Genomic DNA, 22,585 nt, shown 5'->3' on the forward strand with positions numbered 1-22,585 from the left:
GTGCATCCAAATAAGAAAACTGCCATTGGGTCTGCAGTAGAAGGTACTAGATAAATGCAGAGGCTGTATATGTGGCCTTAATTACATATCTTACTCATTTGTTTGGCCTCTGGTTTTGTGTGGATTTTCAAGGCTGCAAATCAGCAGTTCATTATATTGTCACTCATCTCCCAGGCAATTACAGTTGTCCATCATTATAATTTCTGTGATATAAGCCCTGCAATGAGGAGTTTGGATTTCAGTTGGAATAAAAACTACATACTTGCCCTGCATGACCCTTGTATCATAACCCACTGAATGACCTACATCCTTGTGACAGGTTTGCTATTGCATAGTGTTCCTTAGTGATAAGCACCGTGTGGCCTAAAATACACCAACAGAGCCAGGATCTAATTATGTGAGAGGAGTCAGATGGAGAGGGGTTTATGGTAATCACTGTTTTCACCACCTGTGAAAGCCCCACTGCATTTGACCTTTGGTTTCATAGTTTCCTCAATGTGTGAGGAAGAAAGGCCAGACACAGCTGGAGAGCAGAGCCTGTCCTCAGTTCAAAGGCCTACTGCAAAGTTCACTGAAGATGCTGAGCATCCTTCCATCACCTTCAGGAGGCTTTTGCTGTCATACCTCTCTCAACATGCAGTTAAGGACTCTTGGAGGATGTTGTGGCACATTCCAGGACTGACATAACATAAGGGTTTTCATTTTCAGACGAGCTATTAGTTAATATACAAGAACTAATGTGCCTACTTTAGGGTGTAAATGTAATAGCTGCTTATTTCAGAACAGGAGCTTTCTCCTCTCCCTTCCATCTGCTCCCCCACACTGCAGTTTAACAGGGCTGCTAGATAGTGGATCTGTCCTGTTTGTAATAGAATTACAATATTTAGTCATTAGGGTGACAAAAGTACAACTGATTATTCAGTCAAAGACATGCTCCGAGTATGTAATTTGATGAGTGCTTCTTTTGGTAGCAATGTAAGCCTGAGCAGCAATACCACTTGCTCTTGCTTCTGCTTTGCCTTGCAGCTGGGCAAAGAACTGGTTTGGGGAATACATTCAAGCTAAAAATAGCTCAGCAAGAAAAACTGCTGAAAGAACATGCTCTTCAAATAAGAGTGTAAGTGGTGCAGACTCCCAGTGCAACTCCTCCACTGAAGGCTGATGAGGGCTCAAGGCTGTGTATTAAAATGCATGTTGAAGGGTCTTCCAACTGAAACCACATGCTGGTTGTGATCTGGGTCACACTGTGCAGGTCACTGAAAATGGTGAATAATGTTTCATTGCAAAGCAATAGATTTTTTTTCTCTGAAGCAGGAGTAAAACTCTGGAGCTCTCTGTTCCCACAGAGAAAAAAAAAAAAGACAATATTACATATCTCAGATTTGGGCAAATTGAGAACATTGTGAGCTTGATGCTTCAGGACAAGCAAACAAAAGGAATCCTATAAATCCCAGGGTTTTAGTTCTATCCCATTATGTATGAATTACCATTATATCAAATAAAGACATCTGCCACTGCTGAAGTGATACTAAAATCAACCCTGATAGCAACTGCTTGAGCAACAGTAGGGAGTCTGCAAGTCAATCGCTAGTAGACCAGAAGCAAATCTTAGCCCAGTGATGGGGACTGCCACTTTATTGAGGCTTCCCGATACTCCTAGTGAAACAGTTGCATGCTCCTGGGTGCTTACTGCATAATGATATGTACAAAAAGGAAAAAAAAAAAAAGAGAAAAGAAGCTGGGCTTTAAGTTCACTGAATAAAGGATGCCTAAGCAATGCTTGTGCTTGATCTCCTCCAGGGAGACTGAGGCTGGCTTGCCAGCCACCCTTGAGCCCCGTAAGAAATGTCTGTAGGTTCATGACTCAACTTTTGGGCAGCCAGGAACGCAATTTCAGCCACCGCAGCCAGAGGGAACAGGGACAGGAGGACAGAAAGACATGTCAGTTTGGACTGTAGCACTAACTAACTATGTTTCAGAGTCCATCAAGCAGAGATACTGTATATGGATGGAACGGCCCCAAAATGTCCCGAAATCAGCTAGGATGCTCACTGTTGCAGAGCCAGCGTTAAGACCTTCAGTGCTGTCCACTCAACCCACAAACAGTTGCCCCTACCAACAGATGCCACTGCAATGTACAACTGTGGGATTTGGGTCACTGGAAGAAAGCACAGCTGGATTTGCAGAGAGCAGACAAAGAAAGATTGGTATGCATAGCTTGTCAGCCTGCCTCTGCTGACTATATGTAAATTCTCCTCCACCCCCTCATTTAATGCAAAATGATTTGAGAATGGCCATTCTTGCCATGGATACAAGCTGCTGAGAATTTCCTCATGCAATGTGAGCTCTGGAGAATAGACTTCTCTGTTCCCTGCAACCTGTATTTGTATATAAAGGACCCTTTGGCAATCTGCAAAGTTTGTGAAGTGACAAATAAACATCTGCAGGCATATTTGCCATTGCAAGGTGTTGCACAAAGCAACAGCAAGGATTTACCCTGGCACTGGTAGTATCAAGCTGTGTAAGCCTACTAACCCAGCAGCTTCAAACCCTGACAGGAGGGGGCATGCCGCTGCACTTTGCAAACTGGTTGTACCGTCAGGCTTTATGCCAAGGAACAGCTTTCTTAATTACTGAAGTAAATCAAGGAAAATGCAGTGCACTCTTGGCTTTGTGTAATCCCTAAAGAAAAAAACTAAATTATAGTGATTCCTAAAGTTGCAAATGCTTCTGGGATAGACAGTCCCTGCTGGGACCATATGTATGACTGCACACCTGCTGTCAAATTGCAGGAATCTCTCTGGGAACGCTCTCCCTGGCAACGCAAGTACTTTCTAGTTCTCGCCTGTCACTCACCCACACAGCATCTCCAAAAGGATGGGATATCCCTGCCTTCAGATAGCATAGCACCATCTGTTGTACTATTTGCTGTTTCTCTCGTGCACGCTATTGTTAGCCCAGAACTTTTCAGCACAGAGCTAGACCAACAGCTTGTCCTCATGCTGTCATTAACCAAGGCTGGCCAGAGCCACACAGCCTTTGCCCACAGCATGCTCTGAATCCTGCCTCTTTACTACATTCCCATCTATTTTAATCTTTTGCTATTTTCAAAATTTCTCTTGAGGTTATCTGTTGATTTTCAATGCAAAGAGTGTTCCCGCTATCAGCATGCAGAGTGAAATGAGAAATTCCATTGACAACTCAAAAGATGTGGCCCAAGCACTCTGTAGGAGTGTGAGTCCCCTGGTCACAACGACAGGACTAATCATCTATTTTGTAGTTATTTCACCAGCAGATCTCATAGTGCTCTGCAAAGCTGGCCCATACAGTTCTCTCTGTTGTACAGAATAGGAAAATGTGGCAAAGTGTCTTGTCTGGAAAACAAGACTTGCAGACCCTCCTGGGATTTATTCATTTCCCACTGCAATGGTATTTTAGTGATACTGTTTTTCTGTTTTTAAATTGGGCTGTGTGAGGAGTATGACTTGTCACTTGATGCCACAAAGCGTGACACTGAGCATTACAAACAGGCTAACTTATATGAAAATGCAGAGAGGATTTGAATATAAAAATGTCATCCTCATATTCCGTCTGCTCTTCCTCAAAGCTTTTTGTGATCCTCCTTATGATCCTAAACGTTTAGGATCCTGTGTTTAGCTATGGTGGCGTAAATCCAAATAGAAATTGCTGGCAAATTTTAGTGAGGACAGAAAATTCTGAGCTTTTGATATCTGGGTTCCTCAATTGAATAAAATGTAAGAATCTAATTATGTAACATTTCCTATTGACCTGAACATTTACTTTTGACATTACTGCTATGATTTGTTGTGGTACAACATACACTGTCTTTTACTGTCAAAGTGCAAGGCTGCAACAGAAAACCTCTGTGGTGTGTTCTTGGGAAAGGATTCAATTTTACCACATCCATGTCTCCTTGGAGTTGCTTTCTGTCTGCTGCGTGACTGCTGGGATAGGGGTTAGCTAAGCAGAGCAATGTAAAGTGGCAGTGACTTCATCAAAACTAGAACAGGCCTTGACTCTGCAGATGACCTCCATCATACACTAGATTTCTAGGCTTTTGTAGCATGTTTTTTTTCATTGCAGCTGATGCACAGCAAGTCACAGGTAATGCTGCATTTGAGTGCTGGGCCTCTAGTCCACCAGAAAGTCCCTGCTAACCCTGAGCTTTCTGCTCTTGTTAGACCTAAGCTTGGTATTTCCACACACCTATCATTCTCTGTTATCTTTTTCCCTTATTTTGTAAACAGGCTGCAAAAAGATTTCTTTAAACTTAATTGCATGATGCCTATAAATATAACTTTCCTTACCACATTAGTACTGGTTTGTTTAACCTTTTCTTGAGAAGGAGGATTTTTCCCCTATTGGGTGGTATTTGGAAGTACTGTAGCCACTCCCTGTGATAATTATAATAATAAGGCTGCAGTGCAGCCTGGCCAGAATATGGCTTTTGCAGACACCCTCAAATTAGCCTGATCTCTGTGCAATAGACCAGCTGCTATCTGGAGAGACTGTTGTGAGATCCTGGCTTTTTATTTTTTAACACTATTTCTGAAAAACTAATGAAGTATTAATTCATTCAGAATTTAATTTGCTTAATGAATATGATCATCTCAAGTAAATGACAATGGCTGTTCATCTGTGAGCTATGTAGTCTTGATTTTGAGGGCTTCTTTTTCAACAGTGAGGCACTCATGGTTTTATTCTGATGTATATCTTTTGGCTGAGTAGTATTTTGTATAGTATCAACAAAACTGTCACATCTTTGTACAACAATGGACTAACTGAAGTAACCTGTTTCTGATGCAATTTAAGACTCAGATTTTACCAACATGCTGGTTCTTCAAGCAGGTGTCTTTCCTAGTTGCCTTGACACAGTCCTCTGCATAAGTGGACTTCCACAGAAGGAGGTCCTCAACCTCCAAAGGTGGTGTCTGTTTCTTTGTCTTTCACTGGATAAAAACTTGAGCATGAATTGATAAATCTGTAAGTCCTTTTTTGTCTTTTGGTGTGTTACATGTGACAGCTAAAGAAAAAGAAAATGAGAGTGCTTTCCAGGGAAAAAGACACTCTCCAGAGTCAGGAGAGGTCAAGGAAGTGTGCTGGCCACTTGGATGAGTTAATTATCCTGAAAAACAGATACTGGAGCCTGAAAAACAGATACTGGAGGAAACTTGCGGTGCTTTGCTTGACCTAAGTAGCTCCCAAGCTACACAAATAGACAGGAACCCCCACAAGACTTGATTATACAGCTGCAGCTTGCCAAGTGGGCACAGGCAATAGAATAAAAAAGATTTAGCTAGAACTACATTTTAATAATTGATACGACTGTACAATATTTATTAAGTAGTGTTTGATTAAAAACAATGACCTTCTGTTCTGACCTGGTTTCTCTCCTTCCCCCACTCCCTATTTTCTAAATATTTATTTTTTTCATTTTCCACTCCCCTTGCCTTCTCTTAATGTTATTTCAAAAAGGTAGAAACTGTGCTAGACTGACCCAGTTTTTCTATATGAAAGCAGCATGCCCAAGCCTCTGATTCCTGGGAGGAAGTAAGATTTTGAATGAACCAGGCTACAGAAGTTGTGCTGAGAGCTGCAGGAGGAGGAAACTGTAGTATTTGGAGGGCCAGCAACTGCACTGTATGAATTGCAGTTACCTTGGATCACACGTGGTGAGCCAGCTCTTGGAAGAGAGTCCAAAAACATGCTCTAGTTCTTCACGCAAAGGTGTAGATGACTCATCTGACAACACTGCCCCATAAATCAGTGATAACATACTGCTCTAGTGCTAGCCATATGTCCTCCAGGTATGGTGTGTGAAAATGTGACATGGCGTAGTAAGGAAGCTTTGTCTCTTCCCTTCCCCAGACTAAAAGACACACTACAAATTTTGTGGGAGAAGTGAATTCTGTCTGCTTAGGTATTCTGCAGGCAATTCACAGCAACAGTTCTGGTGAAACTCATTTATATCCAGTCTGCATGTAAGTTTGGTTAGGTCTGAAAGGAGGGTGGGGGAGGAGAACCAACACCACACCAAAACTCCTGCTCTCTCTCTTTTGTTCTTATATGCTTTCAAGCATATAAGGCAAGTCTGAAATTGAGTACGTTAAAACTGAAAAACATGCAGCCAAACCCCTTTCTGGCTGAGATTTTGCTTATACCAGTTCATAGTCTTCCAGATACACACTGTCCATCATATCTTGCTTCTGTTTCAACTACAGTGAAGTAAGTGCTTGGCTTTAAGTGCATAAAATGTTTTTCCTGAATTTCATAAACCAAAAAAACTAATCCTAAATAATCTCAGTAACACAGTGACCATCCCCATAAATGGTGAGGGCTGTCCCCGTGAATGCCTGAATCCCTGCTCAACCCTTGGGTTATCAGTCAACTGCTACAGCACCTTGTTCTGGTCAGGTTTTTGTCATAAACCAGCACAAATGGCCGTGACAACCAGAGCATCTTACTTTGGTCCCTATTGATTAAGCTCTGCAAATTAAATTAAATTCTTTCTGTAATTACTTGTGCTGCAGATCCAAACTAGTTTAAGGACTTGAATCGTAATCCAATGTAAGGTGAGGCCGTACAGAGCATTACTGGCCTTCTGCAGATTTCCATTTTGTTTTGTGACTGCTTGTCGCTTTACAGGCCTAGGGCCCAGATCTTCAGGCATGTGTAGATGCCTAGTTTCTGAGAGAGGATCTGACCCTGAACAGATGCTGCTATTTGTAGGCAGCTTTGCAGGACAAAACAAGTGCACTATTTTCTTCCCTAAAATGTTTTTTCCTTATTTAATTACACTTGCTTTAGCCATTTTCCTGCAAGTTTATTTATGTAATTATGGTCCCTTGTAATACATCACAGCTTTCTGAACCCTGATTTTTTTTTTTATTTCTATTTTCACATGTGCCAATTATACCAGAAGACCTATTCGAGGAATTGACTCTGTGTCCCAGAAACGGCCCTGGATATTTCTCTGTGTTTACACCTGCTGCTCTGCTCTTCCCTTCCCTGCTGTGCATTGACCTGCTGCCCCCTTGCCTTCACTGTGCTGTGGAAAACATGTTTTGATTATGAATTCCCAGCACTGGAGCCAAGGAAGTAGAACAGAGCAGTGCAAGGAGTTAGTGTCTTCCCAGAAGACAATCTCTCATCAGCTGTGCCCTGGACATGTGAAACTTTCATCTCTAGGCAGAAGTTACTGCCCTCTGCAATGACACTTCCCCATGTTTGCACAAAGTAAATACCCAATGTTTTCAACAGGAGGTGCATGCTGCATTCTCAGCAGTACAAACCTGCACTGAGAGCAGCTTTGAGTCATGTGCATGTTGTTCAAACCAAAAACTAGCACACAGGACTAAGTCCTCTCTGTTGCAACCCTTTATAAATGAATTAGTGTGTTCAAAAATTCTTGCCAAACATGCTGTGGGCTGGTCTGAGACAGCAAATTGCTCTTTCTGGTTCAGCTGCAGATCATGGCTATTGCCCAGACCTGACAGGGTGCTCCATAATTAATTGTGCATGCACTCTGCTTCATTACTGAAGCAAGCAAGCACCTCTGGTAAAAAAGCTTCTGTCCAGAGGATCTGTTATGATCACATGCTCAAGGTGGTTAGGTTCATTATTTGCTGACCAGGGATTCACATTAGTGAAGTTCATTCTATTTTTGCAAGTGTAATACATGAAAGGGAACAAAGGCTACTTTTCTCAAGAGCTCTTAAGAGTCCTTAAGAGAAAGGGACAGGGTAGTCAAGGTATGGCATGTACAGATGTACTTGAACCGCTTCTAATACATGTATTTGAACTGTGCTGCAGCTCCCTTGGGCCTGAAAAGCCCCATAAACAGGAGGCTAAACTGACTCATTGCTTGGAGACGTTAACAAAACTTGAGCTTTCTCCCTTTCCTCCCTGATTTTTATCCTTGAAGACTGTCTCAGAGTAACTCTGGCAGCAGACACTAAACCTCAGCTCCTTGACTGTAAGGCCAGTGCTGTTACTGGGTACGTAACAGGGTTTCCAACTGTGTGTCACGGCCTGACATCAAGGAAGGGCATAGGAAATATTAATGCCTATGGGGTCCAGACATCTAAATCCTGGAGGCAGCTTCAAAAATCTCAGCTCTCACTTGCACCTCCCCCATTCTTCCAATCCTTCCCCCCCATCCCCCGCCGTATTTTTCTTTTCTGTAGCCTGAAAAGCTGAGCCTATAATGGAAAAGGGACAAAACATGAAAAAAATCCCAAATCCTCACACAGCACCAGGTTTAAAAAGCACTCTGGCACTGTGCAAGCTGTTAATAAAATACTGCATCCACACACAAATCTCCAACAGCAGCCCCCCAGCTGGTCCCTGCTGCCAGCATCTCGTCTTGCTGTCTAGTGCAGAGCAAGGAGAACGGGAGACTCCCTCGGCGTACACACATGCCCACAGAATTAAATTGTAGCTCTATATATAGTTCCCGTCTCATGTGAGGAGCTGAGGCTTTCACAGACGCCCACGCTGTGCTTGCTGGGGTTATTTTTAGCATCAGTGACAAGGTTACCTGGATGATTCCTACCAAATAAGAAAGAAATGCATTAAATTATACACAGCTAATTAGCGGTGACAGCTTGATCTTTTCTTTGTGCCTGCCCCTGCCTTTCTGTCTCTGGAATAAATCTGTGTCAAGTCTTCCCAGCCTTCTGAAATCAGGGCAATTCCCTGATTTCTAGTTCAGTAAGTGGGAGTTTGAGTACAGTCGAAGCTTCATCAAAAAACCCTGATAATCTCCAGGTGAATTTATGCTAGTCTCTAAACTGGGTTCAGTTCAGTATCTACTTAATTTCTGTATTAGGGCTACTAGTAGTTTGTATGCTGCACACACACCCCTCTTTTGGTTGAAATCAAATAAAATAATCCCCAAAATTCTGTGGATTCAGCCCAATTTCCCACTGAATCCCCATCGGTCTGGAGGGCCAATGCTTTTTCAGTGAGCAAATCTGCACTGAGACATTTCTGTGAGGAAGTGGCAATGGACATGCCGTTCTTGGGAAACAGGGGACAGCTTTTGTTTTGTCAGTAGGTAAAATTTTCCTTTATGATTGCTCTGTGTTGAACTGTCACGCTTTCTGCTTTTAGGCTGCAAATCTGAAGTGCTGTTTGCTTGGTATTGTTCTGTCTCCAGCAGCACTGTGAACTTCACGCTCTGTTACATGAGGCTGAGGTACAAACCAGGGTCTAATCTGGGTGTGCATTTAGCTACGTCTGCAGTTTCTGGGGAAGTCAACTCAAAATGCCTTTCCAAGAACCTCAGGGCAGCACTAGAGCTACAGATTTCCAGATGTAGTAAAGTACTGAATAAAGATACCTCCTTTTCACTTTACATTGCCAAGAAACCTTGCCCCAGCATGATCCACTTACCCATGCCAAGATTTTCAATGTGGTAAAGATCAGGTTTAGGTGTTGGAGTTTTGGTTCCGCTCTATGTCCACAAAACCATCATTCTTCCTGTCTGACTCCTTTGATGCCCACATTTCTGTACCTGAATTCCTGTTTCCATAATCTTTTAAGTGCCGCTCAATGCATCGTGTCTACTTATGCAAATATCCAAGGAGGTGAAACAGAACATGAAGTGAAAATTACAAGTATAATCTTTTCCGGGAATTCATGTTTTCACTGAAACATTAAGTAATAATGGAGTGTCTTTAACTGTGGTTATACAAGGCATACTTGAGAAGTACCAGCCACCCAGGCAGTTCAAACACTAACTTTCTAAACAGTCAGATATCAAATCTAATTAAACAATCTTTTTCTGCGTCACTCTTCAGTCTAGCAACTATTTTCCTCCCCCAGGTTTCAGTTAAAACCCCTTCTAGAACAAAGTGAGTTTGTAAGGCAGAAAGCAGTTATTGCAAATAATCGTACTTGCAAATGTCTTTTCTGCCTCTTGACACAAAGAGCTCTCAATTCACTGAATTCCATTGAGGGCTTATTATCTGCACTCCGAACATATAATAATGGGAACCAAGACCTGTTGGGACCCCTGTTGCCTAATGCACAGTCGGATATTGCAAGTGCACACCATGGCCTGGGGCACTGGGGATGCATGAATTAGTAAGAGAAACACTACTGGAAAGGGAATTCTGGGGAGAATGGAATACTGCCATTTAGGATGGAGGGGGAGGGAGAAATGCATGTTTCCACGGCAACAAGTGGTAGACTAAATTGGCTGGGAGTATGAAATATGGGAAATACACTTTTCAAAAGCAGCAAGCACATAAATGAATACTTGAATCTGTACTCACGCTGCTGTCAGTCAGTAATAAATCTGAAGTCAGTGGACTTGCACTGCTGTAAAAGTAGAATCTGGCCCAAAAGATATAACAGAATTTCTCAATCTCTCCTTTGAGATCAAAAGAGTGGGAAAGTGAAGAAAAATAGGGATTTTAGCTTTGACTGCATTAACACTCATCAGCATGATAGCAGAGAGTTGGTTTTCTCAGCAGGTTCACAACTACTGTTGAAATGTATTACAATTAGGATCATTTTAAAAATACAGTGGTTTTGAAAATGTTATTCTTTTGTCTCTCCATTTTTGAAGTTACATAAACACTATTAATCGGTATGTTTTGCGCATTTCGTACATCAGCACAGCTTTCCCTCCAGAGTACAGAGCTAGGCTGTGTTAGCTGTGGCACTGAGGCAATTTGCTAGACAGCTATAGACTTTCAAATCCCTACAAGTGTGCTGAAAAATAGTGATCTTGAAAGCCACTGCCTGTTTACTTGCCATTCTTATGCAGACAGCCATCAGATAACTGCTCAGTAATCTGCCCATACGTTATTCTTTTGTGCTGAAGTACAGGTCTACAGCATGATGATACATGTGGATTCATAAATGAGCTGGCAAGTCTCATTGCTGTTATCAAAGTGTTACTAGTAGTGCAGCAGAAGCAACGTGCTCTTATCCACATAGGTAGCGGCAAAGTCATACAGAGAACAGGCATTTCTGTTGGATCCCATATCCCAGTCAGTACCTCACACCTGAACGCTTAGCAGTACGTCCCTTAGCTATAAACTTCCAAGTTATCACAAAGAGACTATGCTGCACAAATACCAGTAAAATGAATTAATTTAACGACCTCAAAATCTCATCCAAGTATTTCACTCTTCCCAGTGTGGTTACATTTCCACGCTACTGCCAGGTTGTGCTCTGAGTGGGGACTCTGGGGTGGTCTGGGTTTTGTGGGGTGAGACCTAGTCAGTCCTAGTCAGAAACTCCAGAGAGATATCTTTAGGGCTTTGTCACTTTGGCCTTTACCAGTACCCATTTTTACTTTGGAGGTTTTTTTTTTTTTTTTACACATACGTTCTCTTCCTGTTGTAAATATTTTCCTGCCTGCATCCACCACCTGAGCTTGTTTGCACGGTCATGTTCTATTCTGGTGGATGAGTTAAGAGCTGAGCTGAGCTCTGCCAGTGCACATATGTGCTGAAAGTTGTGTGGGAGATTGCTTCCAATCTGTTTTGCCATTCCTGGCTATTCCAGCAATCTCTGCACCGTCTGTTCCCCAAGATGTGCTGAATCTTCCATGTTCCAGGAGGAAGGAGCTAAATGAAAGCCTGTCTTCCAGCACTTGGAACAAAGATGGCTTTTAGCCATCCTCTAGACATTACCAATGAGACTAATGGCCTGCACCACAGATTGTTCCATAAGACCACAGCAGACAGTATGGAGGCTTCCTTCACTGAATTTCCATATAGACAGTACATTTCCTAGTAATGACCAGCCCTTTTCTTCACCAGTAGAGCAGTTTCCTTTTTAAGTCCTTGAACTGACACTTGACTTTAGGTATGCCTCCTTTAAAATAATTCTTTAGGCTCATTATTAAGCAAACTAAATGGTATATGAAAAGAAAGGGATAAAGTCTGTAGTTATACCCACTGAAGCTGCAATTCTATTAGACCTTTCATGCTAAGAGAAGTCAGGCTGTATTGAAAAGAGATGTGACCTTCCAGGCATTTCAGCAATAAGAGGTGTGGCTGGATATGAGATAATCCTGTCACTCAGTGAATACTCATTGATGGTTGAACTTGGTTTTAGGGATGCAGTGGGGTGGAAACCACATAAAATTGGGCTCCTGACCTACGAAGACATTTCATGAGCAATTGACTGGCCAAAATACTGGAGTTAACAATATCGGAGTGCACCTTGAAGTATTTCCCTGAAATGAATACACAAGGCTTGCAAGGTCAGGATGATCAAGGCCATGGTCAAGGTCCGTGACAATTTTCTTCCTAAGACGATAGGTGTTAATATGGTACATCTATGATTTTCTCTGCCTGTAACTCTTGGAACTTAATGTAAATTGTAATGTGATATTTTCTACTTCTATGGGATGTACATGTTTTTAGTGACAGGGACAGTCACCTGCTCTGTCTTGTGCAATCACTGACACAATGCACTGCTCTCCTCTGGGTACAGAGTGCTACCATGCTATAAAAGAACACACAGCAATCACTGAGACTGGAGGAAGATGATTACTCCATCTCCAACATTGCAGGGGCATCGTGAAGTGCACCCAAAAATCTCATCCGTGTTCACTCAGCAGCTCATTTCTTAGCTGAGGGTAAGTGTGGTGATGGCAGTCATGTTTTCCTCCATTAACTCTGGTCCATTAGGACTTGTGCTCTGATCCATATGCGTGCATCTCATTCCCTGTCCCCTGAGGTAAGATTTAATCAAATGCACACACATGAATGAGCTAGTCTAAATATCAATAAATGTTTCTTTCAGGAGAGGCTTGAGATATTTAATATTTAATAAGCCTTGAAAATGAACTTCCATTCATGTTTCTCAATTTGATTCCAAGCATTTTGGCGGCGAGCAGTGCTCACCATCCCAGTGTGGGCAGGCGCAGCACAGATTATTTAACAATCCACTTTGTCTCATCTAAAATATTCATGTTTGCAGATATCCAAATGTAGCTCTTAAAAAAACACACACAAAATCCAAATGGTGCAGTCTGAGCCTCACAGTTACCTTAAATCTTTGCTTTAGGCTACATGCCACAGTAATGCTATTTCTCTCATAACTCTACCCTGTTGCCCTGGTTACTGATCAAAACCAGACCATCCCTGCCATCCCTGCAGCTGAACTTACACAAACACCTTACCCATGTGAGGGCAATGCTGCTGAAATTGCTTCTTCCTTAAAGCAGAAATACAGGCACCAATGCATACAGCAGCTTTCCCTTGTTCAAGTAAATATACAGCCATAACAATTGCCTTTTTCCTCAAATTCAGCTAGTGCTGACAAAGCAAAATCAGGTTAATAAATAATTATAGTATTATTTTTGTTAAAGCACTAGCATTTCTGGAGGACTTCAAAATCTTGATTGTGTCAGTGGAGCTGCAGGTAGATTTGGCAAAATTTTGTCTCCCACATTAACTTCTGTTTTGTCTTTTATTGAAATCAAGGGAATCCTGACCAAAGAGGGAGTTAAGAATTCTTTTGTGTGGCTGATGGACAGCTGAAAATGTGCTATATTAGTTTGTGTATGATTCAGTGCAGGAAATGGACTTGGGGGTGGGTGACTGTCTCATCTGACAGTACTCAGAGGACGCTCCATTGTAAAGGGATGTTCCTCCCTGTTCTTAGATAGACTTACTTTGAGAGTTTCATTTCAATTTGCTGCCGGATTTCCTGTCTTTCCTCATCTGTCCTCCTTGGGAAAATATTCCTGTCTTCCAGCTCCTGCTTACTTGGTCTGTTTCGTAGTTTTACTGCCAGCAGTTCTTTCTTGCATTTTCTTGGCAAAGTACCTGGGACGTGCATTGAAAAGAAAGTTATTAGAAAGACAGCTCCTGGAGATGAAACCTGAACATATGAAAAGCAGGAAACCTACAGAGTGACACTGATCTGTAGGTTAGTGTGCAAAGAGCAGTTGTATACGTTAATATAAGTAAGTAGCACTACAGTTGTGCAGGGCTCAGACACAAAACTGCTTACAAACGCAGAAGGATCATATTCATCTGTTATCTTTGTTATCCATTATAAGCAAGCAGTGCTGTCAGGTGAAAATTATTTGCAGCTGAGACATGATTCATATCACTAGTTTAGAAGTAAAAGGCTGTGCATCTTGCCACAGTCCTCTGAGCATCCCTACAGCCCAGAGCAATCCCTATTTCCTGAACCATTTAGTCCTTTGCAGAAGGACTGGATTGCTCAGTGGCTGGAGTGGCCAGGACATGTAAACCTTCCTCTCTGGGTCATCAGGTATAACCAGAAATAGATAATGGTGACTGAAACCATCAAAGTTGCTGCTTGGCATGTGTGTATGTATGCATGTGTGTGCACACACACATATATAAAATGTTGTTTTGGATTTCTGGCATTAGAAATTAGAAAATCAGAATTGTGATCAGACCCCATGTGTGACTAATGCTAAATATGAGCCATTATGTATGTCTACATCCTGTCCAGTGTGACCATGTGTCGTAACAGAATTTCATTTAGCAATCAATACTATACTCTTGACATTAGGCCTTGCCCTCTGAAGAGAACAGGGGCAAATATTCCAAGGAATGAAAGAAAAGACCAAGTTTTATGAGAATTTGCAGAATGCTGGCAACTTGATTGGGCATTCGGGCAGTAAGAGACACAAATACTTACTGTAATTGCATGACCTCTTCTGCTTATTGTAAAAACAGAATAACACATGTTTTCCATTAAACTAGACAACCTAATACATTGCCATTACAAAAGAACTGTTCAAAGGAGAACATGCAGCAACTGTTCTGAGTAGGAGTCCACTGCTCTTCAGTGTGCTGGATGATGAGTCCTTGATGCTGCCCTTCTAATGACATTAGAAGCATCCTTTCCTTTCCCTCTTACAGGGAACTGTGTTTGAGCTTAGGTGTTTCCGTAACTCTGGTGTAACTCTTTAGACTTCAGCATGCTAAACATGAAAATTGGACTCCTGAGCTTATAAAACCATTTTGCCATGTGTTTGGAAAGGTACGCAATAAAATGGCTGTAAAGGAGAAAGCCATCTTTATTTTCAAATGCAGACTGAAAGTCTGAGGTGATGTCCGTATCTGATGAGGAATAGCTTGCTTATGATGGGGGGGGAAGGAGAGGGAAGTGCTATCAAAACCAGAGAGCTGCTGAGTCTTACTAGGACTGCACTCTTCTAAAGCAAGTAAATTTACACCAGATCTCTGCACACTTCTACTGTGCTGTACCGGCTTTTCTGGTGTCCAGTCCAGGGCTTTAGTGGAGTGTGAAAATTATCATTGTGAAGTAGTGCCAGTCAGATGGTGTTTAGAGTATTGTCAGGGTACATAGGAACTACAGTTAAATCTTTGTATTTGCTTCATCTTGGGAGCATGGTGTATAATAGGAGGTTATTTTGTTTTGGTTCCTTTTTACTTTAAAGGGTTTTTTTTAATTTAATGCTTCACCTTTTCTACAAAAGGTCACCTCATTTTTGAAGAAAATGACATTTAATTGGTATTTTTGTTTGGCATTTGAGATAGGATTAAAGTCTATTTTTTAAAGGATGCTCTGGAGGTTGGCAAGATTCTAAATCCTAAATAGATTCTGATTCCCAAATATTGGGGGTTTATATGCTAGGGATCTGTGGACCTACATTATTATTATCATTATTGATCTTGAATTTCTTTATGCAAAGAGGAAGAGTCTATTCCACATCCACACATACATGTTGGGAAGATTGGGGCAGAGAGTAGTTATGGTTTCCCTGTGTGAGCAGGGACAAGTCTCTTGATAGTTGCAGTGGTCTAAAATTAAACTTTTTTGAAACCATAATCAGCTCAAAACCCCACTTACAGTCTAAAAGCTGTGCCCTTGTTTAGCACCTTCCTCCTGATTCTTTCCAAGTCTGTTGGAAACATTAATTAAATTAAGCCACTCAGCCCTCTGTGAAGTAGTAGGTATACATTTAACAGATGGGTAAAGAAGTTAAATGATTTGGCTGATGCCACACAGAGCCTTCTGCTAACTGAATATATGACTCCATCAGAAACATTTGGCTCACAAAACCACAGACTTGGGACTCTGTCAAGGTTTTTCAAGCCTCCACCACACTGGGAGTGGGTGCAGAGTGGGCGTTTGCAGTGCTCGATCCGTACAGCATAGGAACCAACAGAATTCCTTCTGGAAACAATCTGAAGCACATTTGGGGCTAGCAAACTCCCGGGTATCCCTGAACATGTTCTCATTTTCACCTGCAAATTTTAAACAGGCGGTAAGAGGAATCTGGTCATGTCAGGAGATTGCTGCGGAAGACTGCACATGCACATTAAGCCCCATGTCTCCAGACCATGATAGACGTCCGCCCATGTGCTGGCCATCTGCGTAGTGCATTTGCAGTGCATCTTGGGTGCACTGAAAGCAATATATGCAGACACTATACAGCACATGCATACGTCTCTGTCCAGAACTGCTTAGGAGGAAACAAGGGAGCTCTACATATGTAGTAAACACTTTTTTTGGAGAGGCACCCTAAACTGTTAGTTCTCCCATTCATTGGTGACAGCTAACGTATGAGCATGTAGGACTATCCCTCCACCCTTCAAGCTGTATAAAACTACTTGCCATACCATACTATACCTAATCTTTGAATTGAATCACAGTGATTATTTGCTCAGATGAGGTCAGGGCTCATTTTCTGCTATCCCTCATCTCATTGAAGGTCAGCTGAAACCGACGCTTTGCAGTTACAACACTGGACCTTTTTGCAAGAAGTCAGGTTTTGAAGCTGATGTGGAGACATTGGCTGAAGCTAGCTCAGTGTATGCCCTAGAGGCTTGTATTTCAAAGTGAGACAGAACAATGCAATATTTTGCTTGAAACAAAGTAAAATGAAGCTGCTCTTCAGGGCCTTGACTGCTCCCAGGCTGCTCTGCTGTACACTTAGAAAAAGTCTACTACTTTGTGAAATTAAAAACACAAATCATATCTGAAAAATCTCAACTTTAACCCAAATCCTGCTGTTGTATTAGAGGAGCGGAGAGCATATAACCCACTCAGGATAAGCTGTGCTCACTTCATCCAGATGTCTGGATTTCTAAAAGGCTTATGCTATAGCCACTCCCATGGTCCATATGCACTGGGTACTGATTAATCTTTAGGGTATTTCACCAAATAAAAATGCAAGAGATCTGGATTAAACTCATCTGCTAGTCTAAGGAGCCATTCCCCTTGCCTGACCAATTGGGTTAATTCCTGAAAAATAATACGTGTCCTACAAAGTGAAAAGATGGAGATGATGTTACCCCCTTCAGGAAGACGTGTTGGGAAACACTGTATAATTCATGTTTTCATCTTGACCGGCCCACTGATGGCCAGTTCTGTTAGTCCACCTGCTGCAGAAACCCATATCTGATGTTTCAGAATTAATAGACAAATAAACAAAACAAAACCAGAGAACAAAGAGGAAATAAAACCCCAAACTAGTTTGCCCCACATCCATTTTCAGCACCCTAAGGCAAATTCCTTCCTGATCACTATCTCAGTAGAAAGTGAACCCTTATTTAAGTATTTTCTTCCTAAGGGTTATTTTTCCTAGTCAATAAAGCATGTTCAATGCTGGTCTGCCCCACAACCAAGCTATCTCAGTCAGGATCTTGGCTGTGGCTGATTTATGATTTATGACAGCTCAACTAGGTCAACAATAAAGGCTTTGAAAATTCACACCCTTTTCATGCTTGGTCTGCAGGTTCCTGACAAAAGTTCCTGTTTTAATTCAGTTGAATCATGACATTTAATTTCCTGTATGTTTAGTGTTCTTTCTATCAAGCAAAAGGCAAATCTTAATACTGCACACTGATGGAAAGACATTGCTTGCACTAGTTATCAGTTGTGGGCTACATGCTAGTTACATTATTTTTTAAACTCATACACAAGACTACTGTCTTACCTTGTGTTTTTAGAGGTTTCAAAGAATGATTTATTGAGTAGGGTGCTAATGAAAGGCCAAGGTACAATTCCTGACTTTTTCCAGAGTTATCTGTGACCTGTACCAATCTCCCTGTAACCACGGGGCTGTTGCACTGATGCACTGTTCTGCATCGCACTGGCATTGACAAAGCTGGTGATGTAATAAGGCAGTACACTAATCGTAAAGCAACTCCAGATTAATGGATAGTTTTACCTCCTGATTTGCAAATCAGCCCAGATTTTTTAAACTAGAAAGAATGTGGAGCTTTTCAGGGCATTATTCTGGTGCTATCCCTGTCACTACTGCATCTCTCGTTCCTTTCTGAAATGCAGACGGGTGCATTTGAATGAATGCTGGCACAAGCAGTGCCACCCAGTGTCAAGACCAGAAACGCCTTGCTTATGTCCCATCTTGGGCTGAGTAAATGGGCAGCAGTCACATTCCCAAAGCTGTTGTCTCCTGAGGGGCTGAGGTTATTATCACTCCACACCAGGACTTGTGTGGTTTAAGTGGCTGTGTTGCCCAGCTTGCCCAGTACCCATCCATGGCAGCCTCCTTAGACATCAAACAGCTGAAATTTTGCATAGCCTGTGTTTTTGTTGTGCCCCTAAAATGTCCCTGAACTTAAACACCAACAGAGCAAGCACCAGGCTTGTACAAGAAGTTAGGTCTTCTGTAAAGGCACATTTACAACCTGCAATGTCCACAATGACTTTCAGCCATTTTAAATAAAATGGTTTCTTGGTATAGAGACTGAAGTTTAGTTGTGAAGAGACTTGAATGCCAAAGAGTGAGATAAATTAATTACAAGGAAGAAGGATGTGTAGGTACAAACAAAGAAAATTCTTCCCAAAAATTATTTTTGTTGAAGTTGGAAAGTGTTTTGCATGAAAAAAGGGGGTTGCAGTCATATCTGGAGCCTCTTTATTAAATGATAAACCGTCTTTGTTTGCTCCCTTTCCCTTGGTGTACATGTGCAGGTAAATACTAATCTGTATATAATCACCACATTACCTAATTTCATAAAAAACATGAGTTTTCAGCCTTTCAGATAAGGTATCTAACTGGCTGTCTAGATATGCACTTCTATTACTAGGACGCCATCATGAGAACTGGGGAAGCAAGTCTGTGTGTAGTTCTGGCCCTTGACGTTTTAAATTTGGGCCATTAATCTTACTCACTAAAACATTCAAGAATGTATCAGCCCCACCTCATTATATTTACCAAATAGTCCTATAAGCTTTTTCATGAAGCTTTTACATCTTTGTAGTACTCACATATTATTCAAAAATGTATTTAATAATTTTTCTACTATCCGATATTATTTTTCTAAATTTCTAGCAGGCATGCCCTACCCAGTCATAATACATGACCAATCATGCCCAGTACATAAGCCGTTGTGTGAAGTAAGATTTATACATACACTTAGTATTTTCTTAAATCAAATTATATAGTTAAGGAGAAAAAGTTTTCTGTTCAGTCTGAATTCTTTTTATTTCATGTTGTGTAGCAAATATTTCAAATGGCATATTTCATTATCTTCTATGCTGAGCAACAGCAATGTTGCAGATACAATAAAGCCAAAATATCTTTGAAAGAGGTCTGTTTTTCTCACCATCTCAGTTGGCCTAATATTGCCCTATAAAACTTGCTGCTTTTAAACGATTCTTAAGCCATCACAAACACGGTAACACAGTTGTTCAACTGTAGTAAGCAGAAAATTTTCAGAACTCTAACACTTACTGTGGAAAGCCAAGAGCTGCTTCTAGATATCACTGAAATTTGTACAATAACCAATGTCCTTCTATCATCATAATTTCCATCTTCACAGACAGTGAATAATTATTTGTTAAATATATAGAGTGTTCATCTTCAACAGTAAAAGATTCAGATTTTTTTTTTTTACTAGTAGGGGATAACATATATTTTTCCTGGCTGCCTCTAGCTCTTAGAATTTATACCAAAGGAGATCACTTTTATACAACACATAGTAAAAAAAAATAGATAGAACTTAAAAGGTGATTTTTATTTTTTAAGTTATCCTTAAATGCACAGCAATTATGCAAGGGATTCTCTTTTATTTTGTCCTATCTCAGTAGTCTATTCTGTTACTAGGTGTCTTAAGACACAGGAGCAGAACTCATGTGTCCTGTCTGCTGGCTTATACTTTCTAATAGGCACCTTTTAAAATTCATCCTTCATCTGTTATAACAATTATTTTTTGATTAATTTTTTTCTGCCTGCCTTCTTTTAATACATTGATGAAGAGATTGAAGGATTCATTTCAGACTGAATCTTTGTCTTGCTGACATGGAAAACATTAAAAGCTTGAATGAAAAATAAATTTTCTAATGAGAGCTGATTATTTTGCCAAAGCCCACTTAAATAATTGCTCAGGATTATACAATGCATTCCCCATATGTCTCAAGAAAGGGTAAAATGGGCCAAATGGAAAGCAACTTTCTTCAAGATATTTTTTGTGGATGTTTGTCCTTCCTAGACTCATTGGCCTTTTCCCCTTTTCACTATACCATTACTTCACTGCAATAACAGTCCTAAAATGGGATGCTTCCAAAACATCCACAGCATTGGCACCGACTACACAGAAGGCTTTGCCTACTGACAGTGAGATGTGTCTGCAAGTGCTGCCATTCATGTATCATGGTACAAAGGGTACATAAGTAACTGAAAGGGTGAAGCATATGGATACATTGACTTATCACATAACTCTAAACGTCATCTTAGTATGCAGTACCTACCAAGACAAACATGATCACAATCACTATGACTCAAATTTAACTTTAGCTTTTCACCAGGATTCCTTGAAAAACTTGATGTGACAATAGAGGAATTTATGCTGCTCAGTGTTGTCTGTTGCATGCTGCCTCGTTTAGAGCGTTCCGTTAGGCAACAATAGTATATCTTTATAATATAATAAGTGACTTTCCTTACCAGAAATAATGGAGTCATTCAAAACTTCCTCATCCTGATAAAAACCAGAGTCTTCCTTGAGCTCTGAGTTCATGATCATGTTTTCTTTGTTCTCATCAGACTCTTTAACTGAGTTCCGCTTATTTTCTGAATCACTGCTGTAATTCAGGGAGTTCTCCTTTTCTTTGTTGCGCTCAATGCTAGATGTTCTGGATGGACGGACATCCACTCTTTTTTTTGGAGAGCCTTTGCTTTCTCTTCCGTGGAAGCTGTGGGTGGAAGGTGCACAGCCCAGATTTTACAAAAGACTGATTTATTTCCACAGTAGGAACTTATTGTTATATGAAAATGAGCAAAATCTCTTGTAGCTTGTAAAGGCCAGGGCAGAGTTCAACATGGGACAACATGGGATGGCATTTTCAAGACTGTGTTGAGAATGGCTAACATGGATCGGCTTTCCTATCTCTGTCATAAAAATAAGGTCCAGAACGGCGGTGACTGATGTATTTCTTTGATATATAGCCACATTCTATACTGTACTGATTAAAAAAACCACACAGCACGTCTTTCTAATGTAAAACATACATGGCATGAAATATTACCATTCTGATATTTTATGATTATGACAAAGGTTTAACAGTGCCTGGAAATAATATCATATGAATCTATTCCCCATGACAACAGCTGTTATGGAATTGAGAAATGTTACCAACTTAACTCCAAAGTTCTATGATGTTAAAGGTTATCTCTGTCCTCCTCTAATACACAGGAGGGCTTATAATGAAAACCAGACAAAGGACCCAGTGTACTCCCACACAAGCATTTGTCTTAAAAATGGATACCGCATATGTTCCTGCATAAGCCAAGAGACGTATACTGAAATAGTAGCATTTCTCATATGTAGAGTACTGATATTTAGAGCAGGATATGCCTTAGCTACTCTAACTTGCTATCTTGTGGGGAGATTTTCTTTTGCAATAGGTCAAGGATTATCAAATTATTCTACCTGTTTGAAAACCTACTTCCTTGTCACAGTAGTCTCCTTAAAAGGAAGAACATACTTTGAAGTAACTGCCAAATTAAGCACTTTAACCAGAGGTAGATGTTCAAGACATCAAGAGGACATCATGACATCAAGAGGGAGGCAAACCCAAGCTGTAGGAGTAAATAAAATGCTAATAACAGGGTGGGAACATTTACCAAGAAAAATTATTTAGTGGAATGACTCTCCTCATGCACCCCTATAGCCAAGGTACCTGTCCTGCCGGTGTTTGGTGGCCAGAGCCCTGTGGAGTTCTTCGATGACTCTGCTGGGAGGTAAAGGCAGGTGGACGGCAGCCAGGTGAGGGGAACCGGTTGGCGTTGTTACCTGTCCTCTGACATGGGGATCTGAACTTTTCTGGCCAGAGGGATGGAAGAGGGCAGCTTGTCCTGAGATTTGGGAGGAACCAACAATGACATAATTCTTCAGGATGGTGGAAGGAGGAGATTTCATGGCTGGGTCATCTATTTCACTTCCTGCTGTCAAAACACAAACGGGTGAGATGTTGTGCAATGCTTCTTACTCTTTTGCACACAGAGTCTGCACTGAAATTGATTGTGTTGAACAGAGGAAAATGGTGATGTTTTGTTCTTGCTAGGAGGTAACTGCTTAAGATGAATAACTATCTGAATTCAAAAGGCTCATACTAC

At 41.1% G+C, this 22,585-nt stretch overlaps 1 protein-coding gene across 2 annotated transcripts in view; it reads right to left on the bottom strand.

Annotated features, from left to right (window-relative positions):
- The window catches only part of PHACTR3 (phosphatase and actin regulator 3), a 115,189-nt gene that overhangs the window by 16,379 nt on the left and 76,225 nt on the right, over positions 1-22,585 (bottom strand). Inside the window, exons 6-8 of one of the 2 annotated variants that reach the window (XM_074843226.1) lie at positions 22,150-22,414; positions 20,915-21,162; positions 13,667-13,820 (exon numbers count right to left, since the gene is read on the bottom strand). In XM_074843226.1, coding sequence (XP_074699327.1) covers positions 13,667-13,820; positions 20,915-21,162; positions 22,150-22,414 — 667 coding nt within the window. The remainder of the gene's footprint in view (positions 1-13,666; positions 13,821-20,914; positions 21,163-22,149; positions 22,415-22,585) is intronic. The other variant, XM_074843227.1, reaches the window with a different exon arrangement.

Source organism: Strix aluco, chromosome 17 (assembly GCF_031877795.1).
Source record: "Strix aluco isolate bStrAlu1 chromosome 17, bStrAlu1.hap1, whole genome shotgun sequence".
NCBI classification, from domain to species: domain Eukaryota; kingdom Metazoa; phylum Chordata; class Aves; order Strigiformes; family Strigidae; genus Strix; species Strix aluco.